This window comes from Castor canadensis, chromosome 17 (genome assembly GCF_047511655.1).
Source record: "Castor canadensis chromosome 17, mCasCan1.hap1v2, whole genome shotgun sequence".
Classification (NCBI taxonomy): domain Eukaryota; kingdom Metazoa; phylum Chordata; class Mammalia; order Rodentia; family Castoridae; genus Castor; species Castor canadensis.
Window position 1 is genome coordinate 16,057,629 of NC_133402.1, and position 22,846 is coordinate 16,080,474.

General features: G+C 48.9%; 1 protein-coding gene and 1 non-coding gene across 5 annotated transcripts; both read left to right on the forward strand.

Moving 5' to 3' along the window:
- The first annotated feature begins 6,816 nt into the window (after positions 1-6,816).
- Positions 6,817-22,732, forward strand: Prss36 (serine protease 36). 4 transcript variants are annotated; one of them, XM_074059930.1, is made up of 15 exons: positions 6,817-6,856; positions 11,684-11,719; positions 11,914-11,949; positions 12,173-12,335; positions 12,734-13,014; positions 15,377-15,543; positions 18,120-18,366; positions 18,468-18,597; positions 18,981-19,222; positions 19,329-19,492; positions 19,839-20,076; positions 20,190-20,331; positions 20,674-20,939; positions 21,013-21,134; positions 21,361-22,732. In XM_074059930.1, the coding sequence occupies exons 1-15, from the start codon at positions 6,817-6,819 to the stop codon at positions 21,640-21,642; spliced, it is 2,556 nt and encodes an 851-aa protein (XP_073916031.1). In that variant the 3' UTR covers positions 21,643-22,732. The 4 variants fall into 4 exon arrangements, with proteins under 4 accessions (XP_073916031.1, XP_020013069.2, XP_073916030.1 ...); XM_020157480.2 differs by lacking the exon at positions 6,817-6,856 and having other exon boundaries at positions 11,566-11,719; XM_074059929.1 differs by lacking the exon at positions 6,817-6,856 and having other exon boundaries at positions 11,566-11,719; positions 19,329-19,477.
- On the forward strand, positions 8,479-8,612 carry LOC141418714 (small nucleolar RNA SNORA51). Its single transcript, XR_012443368.1, has one exon. It is a non-coding gene; the product is annotated as a small nucleolar RNA SNORA51 (small nucleolar RNA).
- Positions 22,733-22,846: the final 114 nt, after the last annotated feature.

The following is a 22,846-nucleotide window of genomic DNA, read 5'->3' on the forward strand; positions in this document are numbered from 1 at the left end:
CAAACTCAATTCTAAAACCAAGATACATTGGGGTGCCTCTCTGTAGAGATCTATGACAAATAGCAGTCCATGGGTGGGGTCAATTGAGGTCACCAATGGACAACCATCCTTCCTAACACTCTGCTCAGCTTGAATCAGCTCTCATGGACCAAGAACAAGCCAAGAGGTTGTGTCTTTCAAAGTACAACCAGAGTCCTAGGCCAGAGGCCCAACTCCAGGGGTTCCAACATGGCAGATCCAGCCTCTCTCTCCAATGCGCCAATTAAAGAGGCAAGTGGTGCTGAGAGGCCAGGAAAGATTTATTTATGCAGTGGGGTGCCAGTGGCTCTGCCCTGTAATCCTAGCTACTCAGGAGGCAAAGATCAGATCAGGAGGTTTGAAGTTCAAAGCCAGTTCAGGCAAATAGTTCTCAAAGCCCTATCTCAAAAAAAAAACTTCACAAAAAAAAAAAGGGGAAAGGGAGAGTAAACATTTCAGTCCATCTTTGGGGTACAGACAGGAGATTTAGGTTTAAAGAGAGAAAGAATTAGGTATGTATAATTAAAGAGTCCTGGTCAAAGGTATAGTCCCATTCATCATTTCTGTGGATTGGTCAGACAGGGCCAAGTCACAACAAGAAAGTCATTGTTCCCTAGGTGGAAGTTTTGACTGAAGTCACAAGATGTTTATCCATCAGTTTTGTCATTCCTGGAATCCAGGGTAACTACAAGGTGACCACAGGAGAGAATGGCTCATTGGAAAGTAGACAGATGCAAAACTGGAGACAGAGATAGCAAGTTTTCATCTCCTTTTTGGACAATTGCTGGCCTAAATGTAGAGTCAGTGCTTTTAGCAAAAGCAGGCTGTAGGGCCGGTGGAGGGAGGCTCAAGTGATAAATCGCCTGCCTAGGAAAGTCTAGCAAGTGTGAGGCCCTGAGTTCAAGCCCCAGTAGCACCAAAAAAAAAAAAAAAGCAGTCCGCAAGGATCTGTTATAAAAGTAGCTGAGAGCCAGGCCTCTGTGGCTCACACCTGTAATCCCAGCAGGCAGAGATCAGAAGGATCACAGTTGGAAGCCAACTCTGAGCAAAATAGTTTGCAAGACACTATCTTGAAAATATCCAACACATGGGGCTGGAGGTGTGGCTCAAGTGGTAGAGAACCTGCCATCTTGCAAAAAAAAAAAAATTGACTGAGAATATGAGATTGACAAAAGCCCTCAGGGACCAGCTTCTATAGCACAAGTGAGCCAGACTGAGGAATTTTGGATAGATGGATGGATGGATGGATGGATAGATTAGTAGACAGCATTCTATGATTTTTAGTTTTGTTTTTGGGTTTTTTTTTTTGTAATTTGTTTTTGTTTTTTTGTTGGACTGGGGTTTGAACTCAGGGCCTCACACTTGCTAGGCAGGTGCTCTACCACTTGAGCCACTCCTCCAGCATAGTTTTATGGGAATACAGCCATATCCATTCATTTCTATGTTGTTTTTAGCTGTTTTCACTTTGTTTTTGGCAGCACTAGGGTTTGAACTCAGGGCCTCCCACTTGCTAGGCAGGTGCTCTACTGCTTGAGCCACACCACCAGCTAGACAGCATTCTGAAATCCACTAAAAATCATTCAGAAAGGAGGATCAAGAGAGTATAATAGAGTGGGGCCTTGAATTGTACTTTGAATTTGATCAGAGTACACTTCGTAATCTATACAACAATCGCGATGAAACCCCTTTGTACAATTAATTTATGCTAATAAAGATAAGAGCCTTGAGAAACTACAGAAGACTTAAATGCAGAACAATTTTTTTTAAATAAAAATTTATTAAAAGTTAATAAAGGAGTTTGAGAAGGCTATGGTGGGTCAGGTGGAAGCCAGAAGCAGAGAGCCAGGGGAGAACAATTTTACATTTGATTTCTGTGATAGCTAAATTTGATTGTCAAGTTGATTGGATTGAGAAGCTCCTAGGGTGCTTCCAGAAAGGATTAACTAAGAGGCAAACCCATACTGAATGTGGGTGGCACCATGCCATAGGCTGGGGGCCCAAATAGGATACTTGGTTTCATTTGGTGGGGGGTGATATTGGGATTTGAACTCAGGGCCTCATTCATATCAGCAGGTGCTCTACCATTTGAGCCATGTCTCCAGTCCTTTTCCCAGCTAGAACAAAATGGAAAAATCAAAAAAGCCTCCATTAGCACTGGCATTGTCTCTCCTCCTTCTTCTCCCAGCCACCATGATATGAGGTGCTCTGTTTTGCCACACCCTCCCCACCATGATAGACTGAAACCTGTGAAACCATGAGCGAATATAAACGCTTCCTCCTTTTAAATTTTTCCTCTCAGGTATTTGTCACCACAAAGAAAAGTCTGACACAATTTCCTAGCAGCTAAGGCCCCATTCCTTGAATCCAGGGAGCAGACAGGAGAAGGCTTATTGTAATCTTAATAAATAATCTAGAGCAATGGTTGTCAGACAAGGCAATGAAGGAAATGCTCTGTAACTGTGCTATGCAGTCTGGTGGCCACCAGTCACATGTGGCTACTGAGCATTTGAAATGTGGTTACTTGTCTATGGCCATACCAGCCTGAATGCACCCAATCTTGTCTGAAATGTGGCTACTAAGCTAGGCGCTGGTGGCTCACACTTGCAATCCTAGCTACTAGGGAGGCTGAGATCAGGTGGATTGCAGTTTGAGGCCAGCTCTCACAAATAGTTTTCAAGACCATATCTCCAAAATAACCAGAGCAAAATGGACTGGAGATGTGGCTCAAATGTTTTTGGTTTTTGGTGGCATTGGGAAGCAAACCCAGGGCCTCTCATATATTTGGCAAGTGCTGCCCCACTAAGCTCAGTCTCACCCCTATGTCCATCTATTTTTGATTAAGCTAATCTGAATGGCTATCTGTTACCTACAGCTTCCCTCCTCGAGTGAACTTTTGTTTTAAATGTTTAGAATTCAGAAAATAGGACTGGGACTGTAGCTCAGTGGTAGAGCCATTACCTAGCAGGCATGAGCCCTGGCCTGTGTTTGATCCCCAACAAAGAAAAAGAGAAAGGAAAGGAAGAAAGAAGTGGGCATGGTGGTGCACAGCTGTAATCTCAGCTACTCAGAAGATAGAGGCAGGCAGAGGAAGGTGGACCAAATGTTCTGAGGCCAACTCATGCAAAGTTATGGGGACCCTACCTTAAAAACAAAAGGGCTGGAGTGTGGCTCAAGAGGCAGAGCACTCGCCTCGTATGTGACAGGCCTGGGGTTAAATCTGCAGTATTGAAAAGAAGAAAGGAAAAAAGGAAGAAAAGAAAAGAGCAAATAAAATTCAGAAAATACAAACAACCTACAGGAGAAATATCTGCTATGGCCTGAGTTTAGAGGGCCTAAAATGACCCACTCATGTTTTCCAGAGGGGTCCAGAAAGTTTCCTGTGCTCAGGCCTCTAGGTCAGGGTCACAGAGCTTTGTGGTCTCTAGCCATGACCTTGCCCTCGCCCTCATCCTCCTCTGGCCTCTTCTCACCTCAGGGGCTGCACCAGACCTGAAACTGCTCTCCTCAGAGGCAGAGGATCTCTCTCCCAGCAGTGGTCAGATCCCGCCTCTGACTCCCACCCAGATGGTTCCCTCAATCTTTCAGGAGTCACTGGTGAACTGGTGAATTGGTGAATTGGTGAACTAGTATGGGTGGTGAACAGGACCAAGTTGGAGTAGGGGGTGGGCTTGTCTGGTAGAGTGAATCAGAAAGAGGAACAGTTACTCTTCCTGCCACAAGGAGGAGCTCCAAGGGAGGTTGTGATCATACAATCAAGGTAGAATCCATGTGTTCCTAACTTCATCAGAGTAACATGGAGAGTGCATGCTAAACCCCCAGCCCAAGTCATTTGGGAACTCCCAGACAGATTCATTCTTTGTTCTTTTGGCTTTGTTTGTTTTAGTGGGACTGAAGTTTGAACTCAGAGCTTCTCCCTTGTAAAGTAGGCACTTTACTGCTTGAGCCACACCTCCAGTCCATTTTACTCTGGTTAGTTTAGATATGGAGTCTTGCAAACTGTTTGCCCCTACTAACCTCAGACCTTGATCCTCCGGACCTCACCCTCCCAAGTAGCTAGGATTAGAGATCCAACAGATCCTAGGTTCTTTGTTTGTTTGTTTGTTTGAGATAGTCCACACTGGCCTCAAACTCCAGATCTTCCTTTCTCAGTTTCCCCAGTGCTGGAATTACAGGTGTACAACACCATGCCTGGCACCAGTCTTCTTCCAAGAAGAGAGGCAACAATACAATAATTTAGCAAGATGATTGTTATAGCTAAGGGAACAAGGTTACCAGATTCAGAAAATTAAAAAATATAGGCCTGGCATTGGTGGCTCATGCCTGGAATCCTAGCTACTCAACATGCAGAGATCAGAAGGATCACTGTTCAAAGCCAACCTGGGCAAATAGTTCACAGGACCCTATCTCAAAAAAAACCCATCATGAAAAGGGCTGGTGGAGAGCTTCAAGGTGTAGGCCCTGAATTCAAAACCCCAGTACCACAAATATATATATAGATAGATAGATAGATATAGATAGATATAGATATAAAGAGAGACAGAGAGAGAGCATGTCCAATTAAATATGAATTTCAGATAAGCAGATCATTTTTTAGCATATGTCCAGAATATTTCCTGGAACACAGTGATATCAAAATGATTATCTAAAACTTAGATTTATCTCAGCACCCTGTATGTGGCACCTCTACAAGGGTTACACCTGCTTTGACAGTTTTTTGTTTTTGTTTATTTTTGCATCTCACAACCTATTTGCCCAGGCTGGTTTTGAACCTTGATCCTCCTGATCTCTGCCTCCTGAGTAGCTAGGATTACAGGCATGAGCCAGAGGTGCCCTGCTATTTGAACAGTTTTACAACTAAAATGTTAATGACTTTGCTTGTGATGACACCCATTCTGTGTGTGAGAGAGAAGATACATAGTTTCTTTTCTTTTTTCTTTCTGTCCCCCTCCCCAGGTGGTACTTGCATTTGAACTCAGGGCTTCACACTTGCTAGGCAGGCACTCTACCACTTGAGCCACTCCGCCAGCCCTTGTTGTGTTGGGTATTTTGAAGATAGGATCTCTCGAACTATTTGCCCAGGCTGATTTCAAACCCTGATCCTCCTGATCTCTTTCTCCTGACTAGCTAAGATTATAGGTACAAGCTACCAGTGCACAGCCTACCCTTGGATTTTTGAGATAGGGTTTCACTAGATAGTCCAGGCTGGCCTAAATTCTCAATCCTTCCACAGCCTCCTGAGTACTGGCATTTTAGGATGCACCACCATACCCAGCTCCAGGCACAGTATTCACAGTATTTTAACAAGAGATGCAGTACTGCCTGGATTAGCTGACACTGAGCATATAGGGTTTGCTCTTAATGAGTGAAAAAAGTCCCCCACTCCCTGCATTCAGTGCTTTTATGTTATTCACTTTTGTTTGTTTGTTTGCTATACTGGAGGTGGATCCCAGAGCCTCACACATGCCACGCAAGCACTCTGCCCCTGAGCTCCATCCCTAGCCCTGCTTAGCAGCACCTTGTGGTGTTGGGGATTGAACCCAGGGCCCCACTTGCTAACCAGGCCCTTTACCACAGAGTACAGCCCTGGCCCAGAAACAAAAATTGTTAAGGATTACCTGAAGAATGACGTATTTTTTTTCTAGGTCAGTGATAACTAGCCTTTCTAGTGAGAAGACCAATTCTGGAAAAAGTAGTCTGTTACCAAATTTTTTAAAGAAGAAACTATCTCTTTTGTGAGGAAATGTAATATCCACAACCATGCGTAATCCTGCTTTTCTTGTTTTCCCAAATGCTTAAGTGTTTTGTTATTTTGGCTGACCTTTCAGAAGCTACAGAACAAGCATGCCAGGTGTATCTGATGTAATTAATGCTGCACCTTGTTACCAATGTTTTGGTCAAGGAAGATGATTGATTTTGCTTTTCCTTAGCTGACCCTGAAACCCACTTAAGAGCAATTTTTTTCCCCTTTCATTCCCGTGGAAACTTAAAATGTATCAAGTGTATTCATCTTTTAAAAAAATTTTTTGGTGATACTGGGATTTGAGCTCAAGGCTTGCACTTGCTAGGCAGATGATCTACTTCTTGAGCCACTGCCCCGGCATTTTTGCTTTATTTATTTTTGGAATAGGATCTTGCTTTTTGCTCAGGCAGGCCTGGATCACAATCCTCCTATTTAAGTTTCCCAGGTAGCTAAGATGACAAGCGCACACCACCATCGGGCTATTGGTTGAGATGGGGTCTTGCTAAATTTTGGCTGGCTTTGAATCTTGATCTTCCCTATCTGCCTCCAGAGTAGCTAGGATTACAGAAGCAAGCCATTGAGCCTGCAAAGTGTATTAACCTTAAGGATACAGCTCAATGAAACTGCATCCATACATAGCTATATAACCACCATAGTCAAGATCTAGAACTTTTTCACTCTCCAGCAAGCTTGTCTCTCTTCCCCATCAGTACTGCCACCACAGACTTCTATACCGGCTTCTGTTACCATTGGCTAGTTTGTCTTTTTCCTAAGTTTCGTATAACTGGAAGCACAGAGTATGACACCTACAGAACATAGTTTCTGTGAGATTCTCTCATGTTCTTGTACATATCAGTAGTTCTCTCTCCCCCTTGACAATGGGAATTAAACCAGGGTCTTGTGCATACTAGGGAAGCACTCTAACTCTTTAGCCACATACCCAGTCACTTTGTATTTTTTTTTTTCTATTTGAGATAGAATCTCTTTAACTTTACTAGGACTGGACTCCAATTGGAAATCCACCTGTCTCCACTTCCCAAGTGCCTGAGATTACAGGCATGTGCCACCATTTCTTTTTAGAGATGGGGGTCATACTAGGTTGCCCAGGCTGGCCTTGAATGCTTGGGCTCAAACCATCCCCCTGCCTCAGGCTTTGAGAAAAGCTAGGACTACAGGTATGCACCACCATACTTGGCTGGTAAGTTATTTTTTATTGCTGCAAAGTATTCCATTGTATAAATATACCACAATTTATCAATCTCTTCATTACTGGATTTTTATATTCTGGGTTTTGGCTCTTGTGACTAAAGCTGCTATGAAATTCTGCTATGTGTGTGTCTTTTGACACATTTGTTTCTCTTGGGTCTACACTTAGGAGTCTGATGTTGGGTTATAATTCAGGCATATATTTGGATTTAATCTATAATACCAAACTGTTTTCTTTGACTTATATAGTCTCTCCCACCTCCCTACAATGTCTGACAATTTCAGCTACTCTCCATCCCATCCTCACCAACACTTGGCAATGTCAACATTTTTGTTCCCATCTTTTTTTTTTTTTTTTTTTTTGCAGTACTGAGGATTGAACCCATGGCCTATGCATGCTAGGCAAACACTCTACCACCGAGCTACGCCCCCAATCTTATTTGATTATTTGTTTGATTTTGAGACAGAGTTTCTCTGTGCAGTCCAGGTTGGCCTCAAACATGAGATCATCTTGTCTCATTGAATCCTGAGTGCTGGGATTACAGGCATGAAGCACCACACCCATTATTTATTTGTTTGTTTATTTGCATTGCTGAGGATTGAAACCATGGCACTGTACATGGTAGCCAAGTATTCTGTCACTGAGCTACATCTCCAGCACCTACAAAAGTAGTCCTTAGTAAGTACTTCTCCATGAGCATCTTTTCTTTTTCTTTCTATTTTTTCCACTGTGTTAGGGACTGAATCCAGGACTTCACATATGCCAGGCAAGCACTAGACTCTAAGCTACACACTGAGCTCCAACCTTTTTATTTTATTTTATTTTTTTGGCAGTACTGGAGTTGAACTCAGGGCCTCATTTTGTTAGGCACACTCTCTACCACGTGAGCCACTTCAGATCTTTTTTGTGAGTATTTTTGAAATAGGGTCTCACTTTTTGCCCAGGGTTGGCTTCAAACTTTGATCCTCCTGATCTCTATTTCCTAAGTAACTAGGATTATAGGCACAAGCCAGCCAGCCTTTTTCATTTTAACCATTCTGGTGGTGTGTTGCTATTGTTGTTTGGTTTGGTTGGGTTTGGTTGGGTTTTGGTTTGGTTTTTGTTTTGCAGTACTGGGAATGAACCCAAGGCCTCAAAATGGTGTGTAAGACCTCTGCCACCGAATCACATTCCCAGCCCTGTGTGGTGCCTTAAGGTTTTATCTTTCTCAGGTAATGTGGAACAAGTTTCCTCATGTGTGTCACAATTCAGATAGTGTTTTCTGTTTCCTTTTGACTGAACCCAGGGTTGTGGTCTACCATTGAGCCACAACCCCAGCCCACATACCTTCTTTCTCTGAAGTACCTTTTGTGGCCCATGGTAGCTCATTTCTCTGATGACCTCAGATGAACCATGCCTCCTCCCACTTGCTGCTGGGCCGAAGCCCAAAGGCATCAGAAGTGATGCCATGACAGTTCCAGGTCTGACCCTGTTCTGCTCCTGAGTTCTCAGCCACCAGTAAGAAGTCCAGCTTCATCTCTTGGTATTTACCACAGGCTGTGTTCTTACATAGACTATATAGATAACAAGGAAGAAAAATAAACCTATCCCATATACAGCTCAGCGCAGGCCCTGTGCCTGGTCTGTATTGTAAATGGGAAGACACAGTTTCCCTGCCAGAAGGACCAGGTAGTGTGAGCACGTGTTCCATGGAGAGATCTACCATCCTACTATGGCAAAAAGAACAAACAAGAAACCCTGGGCAGCGCTAGAACCACTCAGTGGAGCCTGGCCCACAGACAATAAAATGGATTCTGTTGGCCGGGGGTGTTATCACACAGCAATAGGTAATCAAAACAAAGTATTTTGTCCTTTTTAAAAAAAAAAAATTGAGTCATTTTTTGGCAGCACTGAGGTTTGGAACTCAGGTCTTCACGCTTGCTAGACAGGTGCCCTTAATTTTTGGGATAAGTTTTTTTGAGATAGGGTCACGTGAACTATTTGCCCTGATTGGTTTCAAACTGCTGTCCTTCTGATCTCTGCCTCCTGAGTAGCTAGGATTACAGGCGTAAGCCACCAGTGCCTAGGTACTTAACGCTCCCCCTTCCCCTCCCCCTCCTCCTCCTCCTCCTTTCTGTTTAACACTTCTTTAAAGCAAGTATTTGGGGGCTGGAAGAGTGGCTCACCTAGTAGAGGGCATGTCTAGCAAACATGAGTCCCTAAGCTCAAACCCCAGCACTGAAAAAAAAAAATTCCTTCACAGAAAATACCTACACAGCAATTACTGCTTATCAAACCATTGGGTTTCCAAGCTGGTGGAGTGGCTCAAGTGGCAGAGTGCCTGCCTATTAAGCAGGAGCCCTGAGTTCAAACCCCAATACCAAAAAAACTACGAACCCCCTGTATAATGAATATTTCCTAATAAAAATTTTATTTAAAAAAAAGCCTCTGGGCTCCAGTGGCTCACACCTGTAATCCTAGCTACTCAGGAGGCAGAGATCAGGAGGATCACATTTCAAAACCAGCCTCGGCAAATAGTTCAAAAAACCTTATCTCAAAAAAACCCGTCACAAAACAGGGCTGGTGGAGTGGCTCAAGGTGAAAAAAAAAAATCCAAGTTGACACAAAAAAATTAACCATCACAGAGGTCACTGATGAAGTTAAGAAGACTAGCTTCTACTATGTCCCAGTGTCCTAGAACGGTACTTACCACAATACATATATGTTGAATAAATGTATTTTTTTGAAAAAAAAAAAGTCTACAGTCAATGTGGATGAGAACTAACCAAAGACTGTCAAATAAAGTTCTGGGTTTTGAACTTGGGGCCTACACCTTGAGCCACTCCACCAGCCCTTTTTTTTTTCCTGTGAAAGGTTTTTTTGAGATAGGGTCACGTGAACTATCTGCCCAGGCTGGTTTTGAGCTGTGATCCTCCTGATCTCTAACACCTGAGTAGCTAGGATTACAGGTGTGAGCCACCACCCAGTGAGGTGAGATTTTTCTTTCTCAGCTCCCTCCCCGCTGGGCCACAGGCTAGTGAAGGTTGCATTTCACCTTCTGGCTACCACAAGGTACTCTTTCTCTTTGCCTCTTCAGGCCAACAGGTAGTAAGGGCTCTCCATCATTGCTAGCTCTAGGTGCTTCACCAGCTCTGGGTGGTTTCCTTCTACCCTGCTTACTCCTCTGCAAAGAGTTCCTTCCTTAAACTCCTCAATTCCACTTTGAGAAGCCATCTTCCTTCCTTCCTCCTTTCCTTCCTCCCTTCCTCCTTCCTTCCCTCCCTCCCTACCTCCCTTCCTCCCTTTCTTCCTTTCTCCTTCTTTCTGAGAGAGAAAGAGACTGGGATTTGAACTCATGGCTTCACACTTGCAAAGCAGGTGCTTTACTAGTTGAGATATTCCTCCAGTCTGTTTTGCTCTGGTTATTTTGGAGACAGGGGTCTCTCAAGCTCTCTGCCTGAGCTTGCCTTGAACTATGATCCTCTGGATCTCAGCCTCCAAAGTAGCTAGAATTATAGGTATGGGGCACCAGCACAAGGCTTTTTTGTTTGGTTGGTTTTTTGTAGTAATAGGGATTGAACTCAGGGTCTGGAGATTGCTGGGCAAGCACTCTAACACTTGAGCCAGCCCTTTTGCTTTTAGTTTGTTTTTTCTGATAGGCATTGCTAACTTTGCCCAGGCTGGCCTCAAACATCAGTCTTCCTGGGATTACAGGCATGCACCACTACTCCCAGCCATATGTTTCTTAGATGGGCTTGTAATGATATATAGTACACCAGGAGGTTGAGTGACTTACCCAAGGTCACACAAAAAGTAAGTCTGAGTACTGAGAATCCCCACTCTAACACAGAGAAAAGCAGCCTTGTCAACCTACCCAGCCCCCTCCACAATCCCTGGGTCTTGCCCAACCAGCTGGAATCTGTGATCCCTTTGTTGGAATGGGATTGAATTCCCTGAGCTCCTGTCCCAGCCCTGGCCAACAACTCCAGTAACCAGAGCTGTGTGAGAAGAAAAGGCCACGCCATTGGGGCAGCCGCACCCGACAGAGGTGAGGTCTCAGGTGAGTCATGCCAATGAGGGGCACCTTTTCTGTCCCAAGGGTCACTGCTCAGCCCAGCCCTGCTTTGCCAAGGACCCAGTATACTGGCCTCTCAGCCCCCGAGCTGTCCTCTTCTTTGGCCTTTGCCCACAGGGTCCTCCACTCTTCCTTCCTTCCATTTGATAGGTGTCCTGGAGCTAGGACACCCCCCACTCCCAACCACCCTGGGTCTCCAGAGAGGTGAGATGCGCTCAGGGCTCTGGGTGGGGCCTTTGGGCTCCCTACTTCCCCTTCCAGTCCAGGATCCTCTCAGATTCCCAGAGATGGGCTCTAGCCAGGGAGGGTGGGGCTGCTCCTGGGACCATCAATACTCATAACCGCCTCAGCAGTGAGAAAACTGTGGTAGGGAGCATACTGTCACTCATCTCTGCCTCCAGCTGACTCTAGTGTGCCATGTACCAACATTTTTTCCTCCTGGTAGTCATAGGTAACGTCAGCAGACAGCGAATGGTGGCAAGGAGCCTGGGTGTTGGCACCTGGGAGGCAGGATTGCTGGGTTCTTTGTGGGGAGCGGTAGGGAGAGGAACTGTATATCAGAGGCCTGGGTGCCATGCAGCAGTAAGGATGGGTGGGGAAAAAAATCCAGGAGGACATCTAAGTGCAAATCTTCAGTCTCTTCTGCCTCACTTTGTCTTCCCAGCCATCAGTCCCATCCCAGGAGCCTTCCAGGACTCAGGTAAGACAGCTGGCCTGGGGAAAAGTAATATGCACAGTCAGGAAAACTCGGTGGGTATGTGTGTGTGGGCAGGATAGTCTGAAAGGCCAGAGAACTAGGAAGATATGGATGGGTGGACTGCAGGACAAAGAGGGGTGAGCAGCTCAAGGCTCGAAGTTACCAATATCTTCCTCTTTTTTCCCTCGGGTTCCCAGATCTCAGTCCTACCCAAGAAGAACCTGAAGATCTAGGTAAGGAAGAGGCCTGGGCACCCTGGGATCTTAAAAGAGGTTAAGGCTGGCTAGGCCCAGGGAGGTAGACTTGTCCAGAAACAGCCTACCTAGGTCCTCTCTGTTATTTGTTCAGAATGGTAGACTGAAGTAGGGTGGAGTATGGACTTTGAGCTGAGTTACCTGGGCCTCTTGGAGTAGGGGAACTCTACCTGGGCTTGACCTCCAGAGGTACCCATTGCAGACTGTGGCCGCCCTGAGTCCTCGGCCCGCATCGTGGGGGGCTCAAATGCGCAGCCAGGAGCCTGGCCATGGCAGGTGAGCCTGCATCAGGGAGCGGGCCACATCTGCGGGGGCTCCCTCATCGCCCCCTCCTGGGTCCTCTCCGCTGCCCACTGCTTCGTGACGTGAGTGTTGCCCTCTACTACAAAGGCCAACCCAACTCTACAGCTTGGCCCCTCTCCCTACTTTCCCTTCCCGCGGAGCAATTTCCGCTTCGCGTCCTTATCCCCCAAACTAGGTGCTCTGAGAGGTATCACGGTTCTGGGTAAAGCAAAGCCTCCCAAAGATTCATCCTTTCACTCCGCCAAATACCCCCGAATCTGGATCAGTTTTCCAGTGCTTCGTGTCACCACCTCTAAATCGGATTCCCCTCCCCTCAAGGGTCTGTCTCAACCTCCTCCTCAGCCCCAAATCTGGATCAGACCCCACCTCCTCTTCCCACTCAGAGCCCCCACCACAACCCCCATGACGCCCTGCCCCTCCGTGGGGTCAACCTAATCCCTCCCCGCCTGCCTCGGCGCAGGAACGGGAGCCTGGAGCCCGCAGACCAGTGGTCGGTACTGCTGGGCGTGCATTCCCAGGACGGGCCCCTGGACGGTGCGCACGTCCGTGCTGTGGCTGCCATCCTAGTGCCACACAACTACACCAGAGTGGAACTGGGCGCCGATCTGGCCCTGCTGCGCCTGGCCAAGCCCGCCAGGCTGGGCCCCGCCGTGCGGCCAGTCTGCCTGCCCCGCGCCTCGCACCGCTTCGCTCACGGCACCGCCTGCTGGGCCACCGGCTGGGGGGACGTTCAGGAGGAGGGTGAGTGCTACAGCCGGGAGGCGGAGCATATGGTGCGGTCCGCGGGGCGTGCCCTAAAAGCTGCATCCCGCGAGTGGGCGTGGCATGGAAGGTGGGGGCGGGGCCAGGCGGGACCGGGCGGGGCCTGAGAGCACCTGTTGCTTCGAGACCACTGGAAAATTCCGCATCTATCCCTATCCGTCCTCGTCCCCAAGGGCTCTGAAACCGAGCCTACTGCATCACCCCCACACACCACTTTCTCGCCTCACCTTTCCTCCCAGGTTTTTCTTTTCTGGACTTAGGTCCGACTCGGGTTCCCATCCCAGCCCTGCTATTTCAGACAAAGCGTTTCACCCAGTACATTTCCTCTTCTGTAAAATGAGGAAAACAGTAGTGCCTACTTCATGGGCTTGGTGGGTTAATTAAATAAGAAAATCCATGTAAGGTTTGTAGCACAGTGCCTGGCATAGCCATAATGGATGCATTTCAGATATTTTTACCTGAAGTAAGTATGAAAGTGCTAAAGCACCTGGCATACAGTAGGCATTCAACAAGTTTCTGCCCTCCTCCCATCCATGCTTCTCCCTCCCATTCTTTCCGTACCCCCATCTTCCTCCCCTCCTCCTGCTTCTCCCTACTCACCTCGTTCATTCATTCTTTCCACAGAAGAGATTCCTATATGCCCAGCCCTTTGCTAGGCATTAGAGATAGACTAGTGAGTGTTCAAAACAAGTCCCCTGCCTTCTCAGACCTTGCACTGTGGTAGGTCAGCAAACAACGAATTCAATAAATAGGAAATTAGGGACTGGGGAAGTGGCTCAAGTGATAGAGTGCCTGCCTAGCAAGCGTGAGGCCCTGAGTTCAAACTGCAGTGCCACCAGAAAAAAAAAATCACATTATCAGTAAATAAGCAAACATTATGTTGGAAGGTGTGGCAGAAAACAGACATCTCTTCCATTCCCCATCACCCAATGTTCCTTTCCATGCTAGCAAAGCCACAACCCCATATATTCCATGTCTCCAGGGCTCAGACTGCCAGAGCCAGGAGACTGTGAGAGGAGATACCACAGCTTCCGCCTGCAGCAGGTGTCCCACCAGGGTAGGAGGTAACAGGGAAGTCATCAAGAGCACCTCCTAAGTGTATGTGCAGGGCCCAAGCCATCCTGACAACGTGCCCTCAAGCAGGAGACTCCTGGCAGGCTCTGTGCAGAAAAGATGTATTGCAGGAAGAAGGGGAAGATGGAGAAGCCAGAATACCAGGCTGCAGTGACAGGGCAGAGACAACAGAGGCACCTAAGCTGCTGAGGCTGGACTATGCAGGCCTTAAGATCAGACTGAGGAACAGAGTAGCCACCAGCTTCAAGGGATCTCCAGGAATATCCCCAAACTTCCCTGGCTGAGTCCCAATTGCAGGCTCAGAAGCCCTGACCTCTCAGGATTCTAGGTGGGGAAGGAAGGAGCCTTTTTCTGCCCTTTATGGATCCTGAGACGTTGTCATCATCAAAAACAGAATACCGCCAGGCACCAGTGGCTCATGCCTTTAATCTTAGCTACTTGGGAGGCTAAGATCAGGAGAAATTCAGTTAGAGGCCAGCCTGGGCAAATAGGTTTTGAGACCCCCATCTCCAAAATAACCAGAGCAAATGGACTGCAGGTGTGGCTTAAGTGGTAGAGTGCCTGCTTTACAAGTACAAAGCCCTAAACTCAATCCCTAGTCTCAGTCTCACCACAAAAAAAAAAAAAAAAAAAACAGCACACACATGAGACGCCAGGTTTAGACTGTGGGATCCATTACTGTTCTTAGTAAGGTCAGAGCTGGGCAGTGGGACAGTCCTCTGGCAGTAGCAAGGATAGAGTGGGTTAGGCAATGGACCAACCAAGAGGCCAGGTCATTTTCCAGGCCCAAGATTATGCAGACTGAACTTGTGAACTCACAAATGACTTGGGAACTGACTAGGAAAGGGGAATGGGGAAAGGGGTCAGAGACAACACCCACATTCCATCCTTGGCAACTCAACACAGGACCACATCTAGTATATACAGCATCTTTGTGAAAAGGATGCGCTCTCTGGACCAATGTAGCATCATGTCAGGGCTCAGACCTTAATGATTTTAGCTCCTTCATATATCCATGGTTGGTACAACCACCATGCATGACAGCTTCCACAGGATGCTTGTGAGGCCATGCCTGAGATGAGAACATATGAAGAAAACCAAAAGGAATGAGAGGAGATGTGAGGAAAGTGATGGGCCAAAGCACCGCGGACCATCTTAGTGGAGCTATCCAGGAGGGTATCCACAGCTGTGGGGACAAAGCTGAACCCTGGGGTACTGGGTGCTCCATTCCTGCCTCATACTATCTGCTCACTGGTTCTTCCCTCAGACCCTCTGCCTCTCCCCTGGGTGCTACAGGAAGTGGAGCTAAGGCTGCTGGGAGAGGCTGCCTGTCAGTGTCTCTATAGCCGGCCTGGCCCCTTCAATCTCACTTTCAAGCTGTTGCCAGGGATGCTGTGTGCTGGCTACCCAGAGGGACGCAGGGACACCTGCCAGGTGAGGAGAGGCCCCTGCACCCACGGGGGCGGATTCCCTAGCCTATAGGAAGCAGCTATGGAATAGACAAATATCTCTCTGAGCTTCATCTGCAAAGTGAGGACAAGGGGCTGGGCGCCTATTAACCAATTTGTCCAGGGACCTTTCTTAAATGACACACTTTTTTTTTTTCTTGCAGTACTGGGCTTTGAACTCAGGGCTTTGAACTGGCTAGGCAGGCACTCTAGCACATGAGCCATTCCACCAACTCTTTTTTTGTGTTGGATATTTTCAATATAGGGTCTCACAAACTATTTGTCCAGGCTGGCCTTGAACTGAGATCCTCCTGATCTCTGCCTCCAAAGTAACTAGAATTATAGGCCACTGGTGCCCAAGTGGCCTATCTGTGCTTTGCCCAGTGAGGGATCCAGGCATTGCCACCACACCCAGCTCATCAACATGGAGTCTTGCTAACTTTTGCCAACTGGCCTCAAACTGGGATCATCCCAAACTCCACCTTCCAAGTAGCTAGCATTACAGGCATGAACCACAGTGCCCAGCTAATAACACGTTTTTTCAGAGCATGCATGGCAGTGGATTCAAACTAGATGGTCTTTAGGGTCTCTCCCAGTTCTGAGCTTCCAGGACCTGTGGACATAATCCCTGCCTTTTTTGAGTGGGACTACAGATAATTCAAATTCTTCTAGACCTGTGCTATCCAGCAGAACTTCCAGCTCAGATAAATTTTTCTATATCTGTGCTGCCCAGCATGATAGCTGCTAGCCATGTGTGGCTACTGAACATTTGAAATGTGGCCAGGGTAAAAAAAGAACAAAAATGCTCGCTTCAGCAACACATATACTAAAATTGGGATGATATAGCCTTGCCCCCGGGCAAAGATGACATGCAAATTCATGAAGTGTAGCCGGGCACCAGTGGCTCACGCCTGTAATCCTAGTTACTCAAGAGGCAGAGATCAGAAGGATCACGGTTCGAAGCCAGCTCAGGCAAACAGTTCAAGAGACCCTATCTCAAAAAAACCCTCCACAAAAATAGGGCTGGTGGAATGGCTCAAGGTGTAGGCCCTGAGTTCAAGCCCAGCACTGCAAAAAAAAAAAAAAAAAAAAAAAAACCAAAAATCATGACGTGTTCCATAGGAAGGAGGGAGGGAGGGAGAAAGGGACAGAGGGAGGAAACGAAATGCAAAGCCAGGGATGGCAGTGCACTATGTAATCCCAGCACTCAAGAAGCTTAAGGCAGGAAAACCATGAGTTTCTTTTTTCAAAAGAAAAAGAAGGGAGGGAGGGAGGGAGGGGGAAAAGAAGGAAGAAAATGTGGCTAATGTGATCGAGGAACCAAAATTATATTTAAGTTTAAATAGTGACATGTGGTTAGTGACTCCTATATTGGACAACATAGCTGTAGATGATTTTGAACCTTTTTTTTTCTTTAAAAGTTTTTTGTTTGCTTTTGGCATTACTGGGATTTGAACTTAGGGCCTTGTGCTTGCTATAGAGGCAATCTTCTTGAGCTATGCCCCCAGCCCTTTTTGTCTTAGTTATTATTTGAATAAAGTCTCCCTTTATACTGGCTGGCCTAGACCGGAATCCTCCTATTTATTATTTTGTGTGTGTGTGTGGTACTGGGGTTTGAACTCAGGGCCTACATCTTGAGGTCCTCCACCAGCTCCCCTGCCTTTTTTTGTGATGGGTTTTTTTGAGATAGGGTCCCAGGAATTATTTGCCTAGGCTTGTTGCAAACCTCAATCCTCCTGATCTCTGCCTCCTGAGTAACTAGGATTACAGCCTGAGCCACCAGTGCCTGGCTATCTAGCTATCTATTTAGAGATGGGACCTTGCTATGTTGCCCAGATTGGTCTTAAACTCCTAGGCTTAAGCAATCCTTCCCAGTAGTTGGACTGTAGATGCCCACCACCACACCTGCTCTTGATACTTTTTAAATTGCTTATTTCTGGCAGCCTCTTCCTCTTCTGGTATCTCTTTTTTTTTTTCAAATGATACACCTTGAATCACTCCACCAGCCCTTTTTGTGTTTGGTATTTTTGAGATAGGGTACCGAAAACTATTTCCCCTGGTGGCTTCCCCAAGATCCTCCTGATCTGTGCCTCCTGAGTAGTTAGGATTACAGGCATGACTATTTCTTTATTTTTAACAACTGGGTGGGTCTGGGTGTGGCAGAGCAAATGTTTAGCATTTGTGAGGCCCAGGATTCAGTCCCAGCTCCCTCCTAAAAAAAAAAAAAAAACAGTTGGGTGAAGTTAGAGATCTTAAAAATCATAGACAGGTTTATTTGAACTATTTTTGGATAAGAATCATCCAGCTCTAAATGAGCCCTGTAGAGTTCTCTTGCTTGACCTTTAGTACATTAGTTAGGTGTTCTTGACTTTGGCTGCTCCAGCGGTGCCTTACAAAGCTTGCTTCTGTTCAGAGCTATAGAGAACATAGAAGGTAAGTCACACACTGCCAAGGAAGGAGAAAGTGGCTCTATGTTGGCCCAAAGTGTAAAACTTTTCTGTGAGTCCAGTATAAATTGGTGGGTCCTTGGGTTGATTCCCTTACAAAGTCGTCTATCATTAGGGTGACTCTGGGGGACCCCTGGTGTGTGAGGAAGGAGGCCGCTGGTTCCAGGCAGGAATCACCAGCTTTGGCTTTGGCTGTGGAAGGAGGAACCGCCCTGGAGTCTTCACTGCTGTGGCTCATTATGAGGCCTGGATAAAGGAAGAGGTGTCCAGCTTAGAGCCTGGGCCTGCCTTTCCCAAACAGCCCCAGGAGCCCCAATCAGGCCCCAGAGAACCCAAGGAGAACTGTACCATTGCCCTGCCAGGTGAGCGTCAAGACCCCTAAATGTAAGCTGGACATGGAAGGTTGGAGTTGTGGTGGAAAGGGGCTCTGGAGACCCACTGACCCGAGCTTCTCACCCCTCAGAGTGCGGAAAGGCTCCGCAGCCAGGGGCCTGGCCCTGGGAGGCCCGGGTGATTGTGCCAGGATCCAGACCCTGCCATGGGGCACTGGTGTCCGAAAACTGGGTCTTGGCACCTGCCAGTTGTTTCCTGGAGTAAGTGAGAATCCAGGTCCCACGTCTCAGGCAAATCCTGCCGCCCCTACGCCCCCCCCCCCGCGCAAGCTCCGTCGGCCCGAGACACATCTACCTAGCCTAGCCCTTGACAGGGGGATGGAGGAACCTAAATCTGGAGTGCGGAATCCAACACAAAGGTCTGGCTTGGGGGCGGGCATAGGTTCTGTCCAGCATGACAGATGTGTCTGATGGCACATTTCAGCAGGGTAGGGTGGGGGTGGGGTTCCTGCCTGGAGGAAGGATTGCAGCGCGGAGATGTAGTGTCTGGAGATGCAGAGTGTAAATCAGAGGTTCGAGGCTGCCAGCCACATGTGCAGGATGCTGCAGCCTCCGCATCCCGCAGCACTAAACCCTTCCCGCAGCCCACCACCCCGCGACCTGGATGCCTGGCGGGTGCTGCTGCCCTCGCGCCTGCGCGCGGAGCGGGTGGCGCGCCTCGTGCCGCACGAGAACGCTTCGTGGGATGACACCTCGGACCTGGCGCTGCTGCAGCTGCGCGCGCCCGTGAACTTGAGCGCGGCCCCGCGAGCCGTGTGCCTACCCCACCTAGAACACTACTTTTTACCCGGGAGCCGCTGCCACCTGGCTCGCTGGGGCCGTGGGGGTGCGCAGGGGCCTGGCGCTGGGTGGGGTGGGGCGGAGCGGGACGGGACGGGACGGAGTGCGGCCAACTCAGCCCAAGCACCGGCTTCCGGCTTTTCCTCACTTAGAACCAGCGCCCGGCCCCAGCACGCAGCTAGAGGCCCAGCTGTTGAGCGGCTGGTGGTGTCATTGCCTGTATGGCCGTCAGGGGGCGACAGTGCCCCTGCCGGGGGACCCGCCGCATGCACTCTGCCCCGCCTACCACGAGGAGGAGGAGGCAGGTCGCTGCTGGGTGAGCGGCAGGGGCGGGGCCTGCGGAAGGCGGGTCTGAGTAGGACCCAGGGGGTTGGGGGCGGGGCTTGAGGCACTGGGCGGAGCGCAGGAACGTCGACCAAGCGAAGGCGGGGCCAGAACAAGCTGGGGGCGGAGCCTGACCCGGAGGACTTTGTAGGAGGAGTCCGAGGCGGGCTCTGAGCAGGTACTAAGGTTTCTCTCATAGCCCTAGGTTTAAGCAGTACCCTAAAGTGAGGGCTGAATTCTTACACAAGTTCGTTTTGGAGCCTGGCTTATCTGCGTGGGAGACTCTCGAGTCCAGGAAAGGCCCTGGAGCGCATGCTAGTAACGCACTCTTGTTGCAGAATGACTCGAGTTGGAGCCTTCTATGCCGGGAGGAGGGGACCTGGTTCCTGGCTGGAATCAGAGATTCCTTCAGTGGTTGTCTCCGTCCCCGAGCCTTCTCCCCACTGCAGACTCATGGCCCATGGATCAGCCATGTGACCCGGGGAGCCTACCTGGAGGATCAGCTAGCCTGGGACTGGGGTCCTGAGGGAGAGGAGACTGAGACACGGACTTGTCCCCCACACACAGAGCATGGTGGTGAGCACAGGACCCTTGAGGCTTAGGAGTTCCTGGGGGTGCTTAGATCCGTGGAAGGGTCTCCAGGGCTCAGCCGTGGGACCCCTACTCAGGTGGTCACTTCCTCTCCCTAGCTTGTGGCCTGCGACCAGAGGCTGCTCCAATGGGAGTGCTGTGGCCCTGGCTGGCAGAGGTGCATGTGTCTGGGAATGAAGTCTGCATTGGGATCCTCATAGCCCCAGGCTGGGTCCTGGCAGCCACTCACTGTGTCCTCAGGTGGGTCTTACTTATGTTCTAGGCAGGAGAAAAAAATTGTGAGACAGACTAAAAGACTTAAAATAGTGAGATGTTCTCCTCATAAGACACAATATAGTTCAGGGAAACTGCTGTGAGATGTTCTGTTGTTGATGTTTTAGTTGGATTGGCCTGTTTATTTGAGATGTTTTGCAACAGAAGAGAGATTTTTTTGTGTGTGAGAGAAGAGAAATTTGGAAGGAGGGATAATGAAGAAATTGGTGGTATGACCCTAGAGACCTATTCTGCCCTTTCCCCTAGGCTGGGAAAAACTTTACCAGCAATAGGAGGACCAGGAGGTGACATTGGTCCTTGTTTCAACAGGCTTGGCTCTACAGCAGTGCCTTACATTGAAGTGTATCTGGGCCGGGCAGGGGCCAGCTCCCTCCCACAGGGTCACCAGGTATCCCAGTTGGTCATCAGCATCCGCCTGCCCCAGCACTTGGGACTTGGGCCCACTCTGGCCCTCCTTGAGCTGAGCTCCCGGGTAGAGCCCTCCCCATCAACCCTGCCCATCTGCCTTCACCCTGGTGGTGTACCCCCAGGGGCCAGCTGCTGGGTACTGGGCTGGAAAGGCCCCCAGGATCGAGGTGAGAGCCCTGGGTCACGGGAATGAGGAGTGACAGGCCAGAACCCTGCGACAACCCTCTTTCCTCTCTCTAGTCCCTGTGGCTGCTACTGTCTCCATCTTGACACCACGACTCTGTCACTGCCTTTATCAGGGCATTCTGCCCCCTGGGACCCTCTGTGTCCTCTATGCCCAGGGACAGGAGGACAGATGTGAGGTATAGGGGCCTGAGCATCCTGGTTCAGGGAGGGGAGAGCCAGTGCTAGACAACTGGACCCTAAAGAGACCAGGATTGGAATTCTTGGGTATTGGGTTCCAAATGGGAAGAAGCAGTACATCTTGGCTGGACCTTGGAGAGACCAGGGATCAGGATGCGTAGGGCAGGTGCAGGGGATGAGGAGAAAGAGTAACAGACCATTTGGGTCTTTGCTCCAACTCTACAGATGACCTCAGCACCTCCACTCCTGTGCCAGACTGAGGGAGGCTCCTGGGTCCTCATGGGCATGGCTGTCCGAGGAAGCCGGGAGCTCTTTGCTGCCATTGGCCCTGAAGAGACCTGGATCTCCCAAACAGTGGAGGAGGCCTACTTCCTACCGCCTAGTGGCTCTCCCTACTGGTCTCCTGATGGCAGTGACCTCTGCCCCCCAGACATGGCTGGAGCCTCAGGATCCCCTCGGGTTGCCACTTTGTTCCTGTTGTTACTGACTCCCCTAATCCAGGGCTGAGGGCCTGGCACTCAGAGCAACTTTTTCCTGCCTGCCGCCCAGCAAGGTTGGAATGTGACCCAACCGGCTAGCTCCCCAACCTAGAGAGGGCTCCTGCACCAAGACTACAGCAGGCCTCAGATACTTGGGCCTCAGTGCTGGCTATTTTGGGCCCAGGAATCCATGGGGGTGGCAGAGGAACAGATAATAAAGGCGTAAACCCTAACACGTGGACTTGTGGCATCACTGGTGGCCTTGTGGCATCACTGGCAGCTGGTTGAGGGGCTGAGAGATCAGAGCTAAGGGTGAAGCCCAAGGGATGGGGCCCCTCCCTCCTGGTGAGTCAGGCCTTGGGCTCCCAGGAAATGTGTCCCTGATAACGTGGCACCTATTCCCTCATTCCTACCCCTGGGCGGGGGAGGTTAGGTGGACAGCTGATTGTGTGTCACCTCCCCAGTAGAATTAGTGTCCCCAATTGTACCTGCAGCATACCTCGACCCTGACTTGCTCCTCCCCTACAGCAGAAAAACTTGGGGTGCAAGAGCCAGTCCCCAAATACACAGTCTGATGAATGGTGTGCAAAATGTACACCCTTAGGGTCTCCAGCACATTCATATGACCCTTGTACATTTCAAGGACCCACCACTTGTATATCCTACACAGTACTCCTTGCATATAAATTTGGGCCACCTGCATATAAATCTCACCACCTCACCCAGCACTTAACTGAGTGCCTCCCAGCCTTGATCAACCAAAAGTATCAACCACCATGTGTCACATCCACAATAATCTACCCTACCTCTACCTAAACCCACCCAAAACTCCCAATATCTTGTACCGCCTTCCTGAACCAGCCCTCCCACATCTGCAGTTTCCTGACTTTCAGCTGGTCCCTGGAGTCCTGATGCCCAGTCTTCTAAAAAGAGGGTAGAGAAGTGAGGGTCTGTTTTTCCTCAAGCTTGAGCCCAACACATTCCAAGTGCCACGTATTTATACTGGCAGAAGATGTGCCTGGCTCACACGGGTCTCTTTCCCTGACCCTCTGCCTCCTGCAACCTCCACTTGAGAAGATAAGGTTCCCCTGGGATGCTGTTCCCCCTTTTTGCTGTGTTAACACTTTTCTACACCCCTTCGGGCTCAGTTCTTTACTGGGGTTTGAACTCAGGGCCTCACGCTTGCTTTTGCCACTTGAGTCACTCCACCAGCCCTTTTTTTTTTCTTCGAG